The sequence below is a fragment of the Halichoeres trimaculatus genome, unplaced genomic scaffold, assembly GCF_033239565.1.
Source record: "Halichoeres trimaculatus isolate MK-OKI-2021-1 unplaced genomic scaffold, fHalTri1.1 fHalTri1_scaffold_17, whole genome shotgun sequence".
Taxonomy (NCBI): Eukaryota; Metazoa; Chordata; class Actinopteri; order Labriformes; family Labridae; genus Halichoeres; species Halichoeres trimaculatus.
The window spans coordinates 22,097,951-22,110,788 of record NW_027437195.1 but is presented as its reverse complement, the minus strand read 5'-3'; the positions used below and the strand labels follow the sequence as shown (position 1 = coordinate 22,110,788).

At 40.6% G+C, this 12,838-nt stretch overlaps 1 protein-coding gene across 5 annotated transcripts in view; it reads right to left on the bottom strand.

The window, feature by feature from the left end:
* dtnbb (dystrobrevin, beta b) overlaps positions 1-12,838 on the bottom strand; it is a 35,795-nt gene that overhangs the window by 9,418 nt on the left and 13,539 nt on the right. For 4 of the 5 annotated variants that reach the window (XM_074691459.1, XM_074691461.1, XM_074691458.1 and 1 more), the window contains exons 11-14: positions 8,591-8,665; positions 3,469-3,559; positions 2,904-2,992; positions 1,420-1,533 (exon numbers count right to left, since the gene is read on the bottom strand). In XM_074691459.1, the coding sequence (XP_074547560.1) occupies positions 1,420-1,533; positions 2,904-2,992; positions 3,469-3,559; positions 8,591-8,665 (369 nt within the window). The remainder of the gene's footprint in view (positions 1-1,419; positions 1,534-2,903; positions 2,993-3,468; positions 3,560-8,590; positions 8,666-12,838) is intronic. The other variant, XM_074691462.1, reaches the window with a different exon arrangement.

Sequence of the window (12,838 nt, the reverse complement as noted above, 5' to 3'; positions counted from 1 at the left end):
ATTAAGATTTCAATCTATGAACCAAAGCTTTTCACCTGAAGCACTAACGACTAGTCTCTATAACAGGGTCTCCAACAGGTAACTCGCAAGCTACCGGTAGCTCACAGGCTCTCAGTAAGTAGCTCCCCAAGCAAAAAGAAGATAATAAAAGAAAAGGAAACTCTATATCTATCCAACCTCCCCTCCTACACCCCACAAACAATATCAGCCAGTCACGTTCATTTTTATGACTCCATCACCTGTCCAAATGAGCAGCAGCTAGTGTGTGGATCAGTAGCTGGTGGCTACTGATTTTATTTCAATGTTACTGAAGATAGTGTACTGTTTGGAGATAAACAATGAGTGACGCAGGTCCATCAAAAAAGAAACAGACAAATTACAAAACCTTGGTCAACAGCATGCAGTATCAACATCATGTTAAGGTTAAGCTTATGATAAGGTGTTGAATATGTATCTGGCAAAGCTTAAATGAAAAAAATAAAATAAAAAATAAATAAATAAGAAGACTAGAAGTAGATGGAGACTTGTTTTATTGTTTGAAAGTAGCTCTCATCCTAGAAAAAAAAAGGTTGGAGACCCCTGCTCTAGAACCAGCAGCATTAAACCTCCTGAGCAGATTTTTCTACAAATTTTCTACACACACAGCTGAATAAGATTATGTTGTCCTTAGGTAACTTTAGTGTTAAACACCTGATGTTAAAGAGGTCACAGTTAATATCAGGCCATCTGTCTAAATTGGTGATTCCGGCTCATTACCCCCTCTGGTGGTTTAAAGCTGTCACTGCAAATTTCTAAATTTCATAAAGGCATTATCAGCAAATTGTAATATGCTTCAAGGCATAGAGGATTAAACTGGGATGAAAAATAAATGAGCCCTCTGGTGTTATAAACCAATTATTTTTGATTGATTACTGTCTTTTCTACCCTGGAAAGACAAGTCCTGCACCACAAGTCCTGCAAAAACTGTTGGTAGCTGACCAGTAATGAATGGACATCAATATTTTATCCCAGGAAATAGCAAATAATCATATAATCTAATTCTAATCATAGCTGTTGACGATAAACCTCGCTGCTGATCCATTATTTAGACCAGGCTAGACAGCAGAATGAGTCACTGAGGGAAACAAGTGCTGTAACACCTCATCCCAGAGTCTCTCTTCCAAGAACTGAACCCAAGTGTCTCAGAGTGCTGCCAGCATAACAAATGCTCGCACTGCTGCTGATGAAGCTAATCCAAAAAAAATCCACCCAGCTGAATTAGGAGGACATTATTTCTACAGGGAGAATGAGCCCTGCATGCATAAAAACAAAAGGCCAAAAGTGGTTTTACAGCTCCATTTCCTTAATATATGTCTCCTCCTCCTCCTCCTCATTCCTGATGCCAGGAAGAAGATGCTCTGTGGTGGTGATGGATGATACCTGAGGAGCCGCAGTTCAGTCAGGAGCGTGGGGTTCTGCTGGGCTTTTTCTGGGGTTGGCTGAGAGGCTTGCTCATGCTCCAAACGCAGCCGCTGGATCTCCTGGAGGATCTCCCTGAAAGAGTGAGTCAGGCATTTCAACACACAGCAGTAAAGGAAATTCTCACATTTTCTTTAATATTTAGTGTTTGAACTATTGGTATGTGGGTTTTTGACACCGTTGGACACAGCCAAGCTGTCCTAATTGCTTGAATTAGTCTTCTATCTATCAGACAGATATGACAACAGTAATTATCTTCTTATTGGACTCAGGGCTAGAAAGAGAGTGACTCAGATTCACTTCTTTTCTTTATCCCGTCAAGTAATGGGCTGTTCTGCATGTCTGAAGTCTGAATTTGCAAACACATGGTCGTCATAGTTGACATAAAAATGTAATGTACATATAAATAGAATTCTCCAAAAAATTAGGAAACTTGAGCAGAATGTTGATAAAAGAAATTTGCAAATAATTATCTCCGCCAAGGAGGTTATGTTTTTGGGAGAGTCTGACGAGTCTGTCTGTGAACAACATAACTCAAAAACTAACGAACAGATCTTGATTAAATTTTCAGGAAATATTCAAAATAGGATAAGGAAGAAGTGATTCAATTTTGGAGGTGATCTGAATCACTGTCTGGATCCAGGATGTTTTTAAAGAATTCTTTATCATTGTGAGATAGGGCTGTTTTCACCATATGTGTACATAACTCCATGATAAATGGTCGTATTGCTTTGCAAAACAATACAAGACAAGGTCACCATAATTTCTGACAGATGTAAAAGTATGATCCAGATCCTGGCAATATTCTACTACGATCTGGAATATGAAATATGTACTGGGTCATCATAATTTTCAACACTGTCAGGAAACAAATTGTCATACAAACCTGCAACTAACACCAAATTGTAGCAGACAGTCAGCAGAGAGGGAGTATAACATTAAAGTAGGACTTAAGTGTTGCGTCACAATCACAGTATACTTAATGGAGGTCTGCGCTCTCTGAGTGCTTTTCTAGTTCAAAATCATTCATTTATTGAAATTAGTACAGAGAGAACATTTCCGAACTGTAATAGTTTTGAATTTTTTTTAGGAGAAATATTTGCTCAGTTGAAGCTGAAGTTTAATAACAGCAATCCCCCAAAAATTCCTCATCACACTGAAGTTGCTGAACTATTTGCTCATGAAGTTCCTTGAGAAATTCTCTGTGTTTTGAAAGGGAAATGTTGACATAATTTCGCTTGATGTGGGATTTCAGCTGCTCAACAGTTCTTTCTTTGTCTTTTTGCTGTTGTTGGTTTTGTGACTCTACAATAGCTGTTGACTGCAGTGACCACATTATAGCAAGGAGTTAATCTATTTCCTCGTGTACTTTTACCCCACCTTTACTGAACGCCAGTTTTATACCCAGACATGTAGCTAACCTCAAAAAAAAAAAAATGCTGTACCTGTTTTTGTTCTCCAGCTCTGCAATCAGCTGTCTCTGTTGCTTATTTGCGTCGAAGTTGAAACTCAGATCTGTTGGAGGACATTGTTGCTGAAAAACAAAATTATCATAGAAGGGCATTAACAACAGTGGGGGAGACGAAAGTGAAAACAGCAGCAGCTTCTTTCTGATCACAGCGGGCAGAAATGATTCTCTGCTGGAGACTTATTATGCTACTGCCTAAACAGAGAGCAATTTCAGCTCACTACAGCTTTCTTTTATCCCTACCAAGAAAAGTCAGACTGGAAAGTCAAGATTTAAATAAAGTGAAAGTGACATGAATATTTTCTGCTTTCGTGGCTTTGTTTTTTCACATTAGAGATTTCTTAATGTCTTTTTGCTTTTTCTCTTCTGACTAGTTTGACAGGAACATAAAATATTCATATACCCTATATATTTACAGTCAGTCTTCTGTCTGAGCCTGTTATTGTTGTAGCTTAAATATGGGCATTAGTATCACTTTCAGAGTGATGACATGTTTCTCTTCTTTAATATTTGTCGGGTTAATGTGAAATACAGGCACTCACTGTAGAGTTTCCCGCCTCAGCTGCCAGGCGGGCGGCGTAGCGTGCGATGAGGCGATGCTCTTCATCTAACCGACTCGGACTTTCCAAGACACTGTGCAAAGTTAAAGCAGAGACACATCACATACAGACACATACAGGCGCACGCGTGACCTTAATGAGAAGCTCTTATGTAAGCAGAAGTTTGAACAGAAAAAGTGATAAAGCTCTTTGTAATGCAGGTGACCTTCATATATGACAGTTGGTTTTCACTCCAAAGCTGACAGACAGTCTGGGATAATTGCTCATAACAATGAACTGAGATGAATAAGCCAGAGCGCAGCATGCCAAATGCATTTGTGACTGAGCCAGTGCCCGTTCTGGCCATTTCATCACTGCCTGGAAATGTCAAATAAGGCACGAGGCTTTAAATGATCATGGGCGGGGCATATGGAGCAGACAGACGAATGGACATATGCCGTCCTTGTCTGCAATGGAGAGTGAAGGAGAGCCGAAATGGAAAGCGCTGGATGCTTCTCTAACTCTGACTGGAGAGTGAGCCATGATTAAGACCATTAAACCTGATCTGGCTGTAAACCTGCTGCATCGACAGACACGCTCCCTGCTGGTTTCACTGCCCAGCCCACAGAGTGAAGAAAAAGATGAGTGATGTGACAGCTCCGCAAAACTGAAGCAAAACCATGGACTGTATAAAAATAATGATGTCATTTAAATGACAGTTTAAGAAGAGGTTTTAAATGCTGACACAACCTGACCTTCATGGCAAACTTAGTGAGAGGAAGACATGGACTCATTGACTGTAACATGTATAGATGTTGTGGCTGTGACATCACTCATTTGTTTTTGAGACAGAGTTTGAAGCCTATTGTCAACAGGGACCTCACTGAAAAAGCCTGACTAGCTTTGTTCGAATTTGGACAAGGTAAAGAGGCGGGCCTTTAGCCTCTTCGTAGACAGCTACAGGGTGCCCACCTGTCTGTCAAGTCAGGGATGCCCTTATATGGGCATAACTTCTAAGTTTAATTACTTTAAAATAACAAGTTGTAAAAAAAAAAAGTCTTTAAGACTGGGATTATTAAGGGTGAACTTTTAGCCTCCAAGCAGGTTGCTACAATGTCCTCTCCTGTAAATCAACCAAGCCGCACCCCTAATTATGCAAATCTCTGTAATGCTTAGCTTAAATACAATCAAAATCGATGAGTTATGAGACTGTGTAAAAATAAAAAATGAGCTGTTCAGACCAAAATCAGTTAGCCGAAACTGAAATGGCAACTTTAAAGGACACCTCTGGGTACAGGCTGACAACCTATCCAGTATTAATATTTAACCTCTTATCATGTATTCTAGCCAGGTTGTCAACCCAGATAATAATTTTTTGTCCTTTTATTTACTGTTTTCTAAAAGGTGTTAAAATTTAATATTTTTCCCAGTTACTTCCTCATTATTCCAAACTTCCATCAAAAATCTTTAACATTTTTTAAATTGTATTCAATTCATGTGTAAAGATGATGTTTAAAATGAGTAATGACTAAATACCAAGGAATATGACACCAAGGGGGTGCCGTTGAGCCAGCACAGCTGTGATTTGCCATGAGTAAGCAGTCCATTGACGATAAACACAACAGGTGTCAACAGTCTGAAAAAAGTGAACTGTGTTATGTGAGTTTCACATAACAGATTAACTTTGTGTAGTTGTCTACAAAAAAAAATTGCTTTAAGATTCAACCACCAAAGTTTGTAAGAGAAAGGAACGCTAAACATTTTCCCAACTAGCTAAACTAGCTAAGCTAGTAGCTAATTAGCAAGGCTACTGTACTGCATAATTGATAGCCTACTTTCAAGTTATATGTTTAAGTCCAGCAAAACATCAAAGTACAACAGATAAAAGAATATTTTTTAAAGTGAAAGGAAAAAAAGGTATTCAGAGCTCCTCCCTCACTTGTCAACATGTTTTTCTTTCTTTGTTTCTTGGCCACAATCTTTAAATAGTCAGTGAATCATTTGACTCAAAGATAACATGAAAGGACTCAAAAACCATGAAGTTAGTGTGCACAAAACAACAGAAAAAACTCCATTAGCATGTCAAAGGACTTGTTTTGAGGAAAACTTCATAACTGTCAAGAAATGTCTTAAATGGTAGCCATTTTTGAATTAACTGCCACGTCCTCAGGCTGGAGCGTGGACTGAGTCTGAGGTGATGCATCGACGCCTATCAGGGAGGAATCACTGTGACCCTACAAAGCCTGCGTCTCTGGCTTCTTCAGGCTATTGCTATAAAAGCTTCTCCTGTTGTTTCCTGGCACCACCTCTCCGCCTGTGCCAGGTTTTGGACAAAGATGCTTCAGCTGCCTTTAAGCTCTCCTGAACTGGCATGTTTCCCAGGAATGTTTGATTTTTCCACACATTTCAAAGGATTCATATTTTTGCACCAAAATGCCACTTTCCTCACACCTGAGTGGTCCTAATTAAGTCAGGGAGGTGTGTGTAAATGCTTTTTGAATAACTTCAGGAAGCCAGAAATTCACATTAGTTCAACATTGCAAGCAAAAGTGTAACTTCATCCTGATTGGGCCTGAAGCATTACATCAGAAAGTGTGTTGACCAAGGTTGAAAAAGCGTGGCTGTCAGCGATATCCTGGCATTAGTAACAGTCTCTGAGTTTACATCTAATATGTTTACAACAATACTTAAAGTATAAGAATAATCTCACATAGCTGGAGGATTTTTTGCAACTTTGTATCTAATCACTGTCTAATTCAAAGGCTTTGAGCTGGAGTATGAACCAAAACTTTAATACCTCACTTGGTTAACTCTTAATTATATTTCATTCAAAGCCATTAATCCCAATTGCAGAATTTTGAAGAGCAGGAACAAAATATCATCTTAAAATGAAAATCAATAAGCGATAACATTTAACCATTACCTGGTCTGACTTATTCCACTTGGACTTTTTATGATCAAATCTATTTTTAATTAAAGAAATAAGACCAAGAGTTAGGAAAAAGTTATGGTTAAATGTTTCAGTGTAAGCTGCGTGTTGCATAGGACACAATAACTTCACTGTTTGCTCCATGTTTACTTTGAATAAACTCATCACCCTCAGACACCATTTTCCTTTTCTGTTTTTTTTTAATTTTATCTTCCCCCGCCATGGTTCTGCATGACTAACAGGTAATAAATTGTGCCTCGCCCTTGGAGGAGCAGCTTGTGGTGAGCGATTGTCTGCGAGAAAGAGAGGTGCAGTGGAGCAGGTGCCGTGTCAGCAGAGCAGACGCTATCAGAGAGCAGAGGCTGTGATGGAGGCTGGGAGCAGAGCACAATCTTTGACACAACATTGTGGAATTTTTGTGTTTTTATTCCACCTCTGAAAAATATTGGAATCTGAAGAAAATGCCAGCTAGAGCTGGTGTTTTTTTCTTTGTTTTGGGCTGTTGAGCTGAGCCACAGGGAGCTTTGCATTATTCAGCGGTGACATCTTTGACTCATGGGCCCTTCGTGTTAAAGCAGGCAGGCTGCTTGGGACAATAGATTAATATTTAGAGACCAAATGTGACACAGTGAGAGGCCTCATTCAGCTTATCCACCCACGTCTATGCTTACACTCAACACAACCTGTTTTAGAAAGCGTCATAGTGCCTTCACACGCAACTTCTGCCCTGAATTTTGCAGCTTTGTGATTTTTTTTTTAAATCTATTTTGCTCCCCTGAGGCAACAACATCTTCCGTGTGCGACATCTTCCCAGAGCAGCTCTGACTCACAAAGCAAAATGTCAACACAAAGGTTATCAGGCCTCATCGTTACAGCCGTGGAAGAAACAGACCTGAGTACAGTGTCGCCTTGCTCTTGAATGCAACACATGATGTCATATGCTGACCTCCATGGGTCTGAAGCAAGGCATCATTTATCGCCAGGGGCAACCCTCTGCTGTCAGGTGTCTCCACGCTGGATTTAATCTTGATGCTGTCAGCCCTTTGAGACAGGGATGTACTGTAAAAATACCCATCTTGAAAACTTAATCTAGCTTGTGTTTTGACACACACGTAAAAACAAACAGAAATCTAATCCCATATTTAGATCATCATGCTTACTCACTAATCTGTATATGGAGCAAAGAGGTGGAGCATCAGCAGATTTTTATGATTAAAGTTGATTTTTTAAGATGTCAGGCTTGCTGTACTTGACATTTTTTGCAGTGTGCACGCTGCCCTTCAGCTGTCTGGGTCCTTGCTGGAGTACTGGATGACCAGCCTCAGAGCATACGAAGAAAAAAAAAACAGAACAGCCACGGATTTCATTCAAGCTCTCCCTGAGTACACCTCCAAAGCCTCGATTTCAGTCACACACCTGATCTTAAAACAGGCTCAGGATGAAAACCTTTATCCTTTCTGAACACCAGACAGTGACCTCACATCCCTTTCATGTGCTGTTTGAAGTCCTGAGTCCCTGAGCAGCCCCATCTCTCAAACACAAATTGCCAGAAAGATGCGATGAAGAGATACAGTACACGCACACAAAAAGGCAAATTCACCAAGCAAGCTCTTGCTGGACGGAGTGCAGAGACATTACAGCTGCCTCGGAGAGCCGTCCATTATTGGATTCATAACCACAAATGGATCATTACCACTGCGAGTAAATAGTAATAACAACAGAGGTGGCCTTTCTCTGACATGATAGGCTGCTTTCACAGAACCCGTCGCCTGCTATCTGCTTACACGACACGGCTCTAATTCTATCATAATCTATTTGTCAGATCAAGCTTTTAAAGTAGGACTTGCATATTCTTCACAATGGCGTGGCAAATTTTCCGCTAAAAATAAACTCACAGGGGCGTGAAGCTCGAATGCAAAAAATATGTGTCAAGAGTGAGAGAACAAATAAGCATCTGTAGTCTGATCTGTGGCGTTATTCTTGTTTTTGTTTTTTTTATTTGCTGATGAGAGAGAATCTGTCAGAAGGAATCCGAGATCAGACCAAACTCTGCGATTAAAAATAACTTACTTTGCATGTGAGTAACTCATAGTGACATTTTATCATCCGTGCAGAAGACATTAGAGGAAATAATGAATAAGTGAAGCTAATTCTAAGTAATCAGAGGAATATCTACCTGCAGGGGTGGGTGCTTACCTTTTGGTGGGAGTGGGTGCCCCAGAGGACATGAGCATTGTGTCGTTCATGTTGTTGGCCGCTGGTTTCGGCTGACTAAAAGACAAGATTAGAGGTCTTTAATGCTACGCTGCAGAGGCCTGTGGTGCGTGTCACCAGGGGGAATAGAGGAGAGGGCATTTGCATTTTATTAGTAATCATGAATCAGCGATCCTCACTTCAGTTTAATCCAACTGTACAAAAAGAGGATAAGAGGGGAAACAAGTAGGGGGGATGTGGTGCACAGAATACACACAACATGTAAGAGTTGAATCATGGAGTAATTGTTTTTCTCTGGAACTTTGATTTCAATGTTTTTGAGCCTAATTAACACGGAAAAGAGCAAAACAACAGCAAGTTGAGAAACCCAATTAAAGCGGAAGTCTGCGAGAAACCAGGAGAGGTGACATTGTGGGAGGCAATTTGCGAGGGTAAACAAAGCGATGGGGTCCATCTGGCGGCCCTGACGAGCCCGTGTGAGGCCAAACAACCCCGGGACCACCGGAGTCTCATTAAGAGATCAAAATATCACTCTGCACAACAACATTTCAACGTCTGTGGAACTCCGTCTCCTCAGCCTGGGTGCAAAAACACTGTAGCTCCTCCATGTAGTCATCAGCCCTGTGACTGCTTTATTTAAAGCTCTCATTATCACATAAAAAGGCAGAACACTGAGCAGCATTGTGTCCTATTATGCTTACTTGTGCAATCAGCAATTTTGCTCAAAATCACACTATTTATATCCACATTGTGCAGAATAATGTTATCAGCATGAGGCACTGACAGCCTTTTTTCTGCTACAAAGTGCCTCACAAACAGTTTTCTCTGTGTGTTGTGCTGCTAAACACATAACAAAAATAAGAGTTAACACAGCTGCATCATGTTTGGATAACTAATTGTGCGTAATTAATTGTTCACAAAGCAAATAACATGTTCACTATGCTTAAGTTCCAATTAGAGACACTTCTTTAACACTTCATGCATTTTATTTTCGCGTGGGACAAGCTCAAAGAAACCCACAAGAAATTTATCAGTCTTAATTTTCAGCGTCCAAAGCCAAACAAATCTCTGCTTATGATAATTCTTCAAGCCTGAAGCTAAAAAAAGACAAACAACCATCACTATTCTAACCTGCACATGCTTCCCTGAAGCAGTCAGTACACGCAGATGTTTACCTCTCATTTAACGCTCATCATGTCACAATAATCCCTCCTGAAGGTGAGCAGCCAGACAGATGACGGAAAACCACGAGTCAGCACACTTACCTCTGTGAGGGGAGCGTGCACCTGTCTGGCTGGCAAAATACATCCAACTGCTGCTGCTGCTGCTGCTGCTACTGCTGCCAGATGCCTAATCTGCCCTCAACTGAGCGGGCAAGCATCTCAATGTACTACACTGCTGCTGTCTCCAAGGAAACTCGGGTGGGCACGTGACTTTGTGACGGCGTAGATTTTGCTCTCTGTCTCACACATGCACCCTCTCTCTCCTCTGTGAGGCTCTGTGCTCCGACTCGCCTCCCCACCTCTCTCTCCGAGGAGAGCTGGAAATCAGGGAAATGCCTTTTTGCTTTTAAATGAATCTAAAATAAGCTACTCTCATCCCTTTAAGAGACTAATGTGTAACAAACTGGCCCTTTTCAGCTTGTACTATAATACCGTAATACTATAATTGCATTTAAATATCTTTATCCACCCTCTTACATAATTCAAAGCTCGCCTCAGCTATAAATTATCACCAAGCCTTTCCGAGCAAGTAAACATAACTCATAGAAGAGTACGGCACAATAAAAAAAGAAGCTTCCTCTCATGAGTATTTCACACCAGATGTCCTAACTCATTCACAGCCGTGTCTGCAGCCCTGTGCTTCACTGACTTGAGAAATGTTCATTAAGGACTCACATCATTCTCGATTCAGCCACTGCCCTGGAGGTCAAACCGGGAGTGAACTGACACAACATTTAAAGAACTAAGAGATCAAAGCCTGCATTGCGCTAAGCCTCGTGCTACCTGCGTGCAGCGAATCACAATGTCCCGCCCTTTCACTTGTACTTGGCAGCTGGCAGGGGTACAGGGGATGGAAATTAAGTCCACAGACGTGCACACGTTCACCTTATTTTTCCCACAACGACAGATGCATGGCTGCCTTCAATCGCCCTCAGCCGGCTAAAAATAATAACATGAAGCGTCCTCTCCTGCTGCTGGCAAAGGTGCTCCCATTTCCCCTGAGAGGCTGTCAGTGCTTGGGCCATAAAAACCCAATGGATCCCGCTCAAAGAGGAGTGAATCACAGGCCTGTTCTCTCCATTTTAATGATTTTAATGGAGTTTGTATTGAGTGGGGCAATAAGGAAAGATGGACACAATGGAGGGAAAATGTAGAGGGTTTTTTAGGAAGGGAATTGGAAATTTGCACTGAGAATTTGATGTATTTTATGCAAAGCAAAGTGCAGTGAGATGCCCATCCCAGAGACTTCCTTTCAAATATTTGGTGCTTAAAGTCTTTTGGCAGAGGCAGAGCTAAGTCTGAGGTAGGCAGACTTTTCATAGATTTAAAGTTCTGGAGACAGACGGTGCATCCCAAACCTATAACTCCTCTCCCAAACACAAATCCCCGAGAATCTGGCTGACAGTTTGAGTGGAGGGAGAAATTCACAGCTCAGCTCGGTGTTAGTCTTTGCTTTCAGATGCCGGTAAATATTTCAAAACAGAATCCGAATAGTTTCACTCCCTCTGAGGGCACAGAGAGGCGAGTTGGACTACTGGGAGACTCCTGTCTGTTCGATTGTTGAGTTTCGATCAAACCTGACGCTCTACCCTGATTCTGCCATTATTACTCACTCACCTCCCCGGCCTTAAACACACACATACACACTCAAGAGAGAAAGGAAGAGAGAGAAAGACAAGGTTGATGGATGTCTCCTGGTTCACAGCATTAAACAACACCTCCTCACAGACAGCATTTATCAGCACTGGCACCTAGCTGCACTACTTTTAGAAAACCAACAGCACATTTCCCTCTCGCTTATGAATCATCAATAAAATCAAGTCAGTGTCGAATAATGTTGAAGTCTTGGCAGAGTTCCTGTGACTAATTATCCAAGGGATCCAGTTTGGAGAAGATTTCTGTAGCCAGCAGGGGAATCAGCATGGGAATTCTAGGCAGAAAATTACTGTATACACCCTTAATTTCTCTGGAATCGAGCATTTAAAAATGAGAATTAGTCTATTAGTGCCAGCTCCTCCTCGTGGCTTAAGGATACTGAGAATGAAGAAGTAATTTTAACCTGGTATGTTGAATTTAAAAAAAGGTTTATATGCTCTTTTTGTTTCTTGCAATAAATAAGGTATGATAAGATAGGCTGCTAATGTTTTTCTATACTGGTATAAGTTTATCAGAAGAGATAAAAAGGTAAAATATCAAAAGTTTAACCTTTAAACAGAGATAGTGAAATTAACTATTAAATGTAAACAAGCACAGATGATGTGGATTAAATTGTACTCAATAAAGCAACTCCACTAATTGGCACTTGAATGATAAATTGCAAAACAGGGACTAAAGGCTAGTGGTGCTAGCTCTGCTAGTGTTAGCTCTACCATTCATTCATAAATTGACTTGTTACCAGCAGATTCTGTGATCATATATGTCGTGATGTTTTCAATTTTGAATGTTTTTTGGGCCTTTCTTAACTTTAACTGTTACTCGCATAGCAAGACTGAAACACAATACTCAGAATAGCTGGCTTATACTTTAATTTGAAGACCCATATTTCAGGAATGTAATTAAAAACATTCAATAGTAACTGTAATGTAGAAGCATCCTAAGGTAAGCATCTCTAGAGGTAAGAAAGTGACTATGGTCAGTGTTTGTGTTGCCTAACAGTAAGTAAGCTAGCAGCAGCCAGATTGGCTAGGTGCTAGCTAGGCTGTTTCTTGGCGAAGAGCATTGGCTCACGCTAGACTGCATTTTTCCCTTTTAAAACCACTTGCTGCCACTCATTTTTTAAATGTTTTTTTATACGTTTATCAAAAGAGATAAAAAGGTAAAATATCAACAACTTAACCTTAAGGCAGAGACAGGGTAGCTATTTAGTGCTAACTCTAGTTCTCTGAAGCTAGCTGTTTAGATTTTGGTGGTGGTGGCTTTAAGTTGAAGGTACAGGCTTGACAGGGAGTCAAATTCTAATTAAAACCTGAATGTGGACAGATTTAACATATTTGTGCAACAAAAAGAT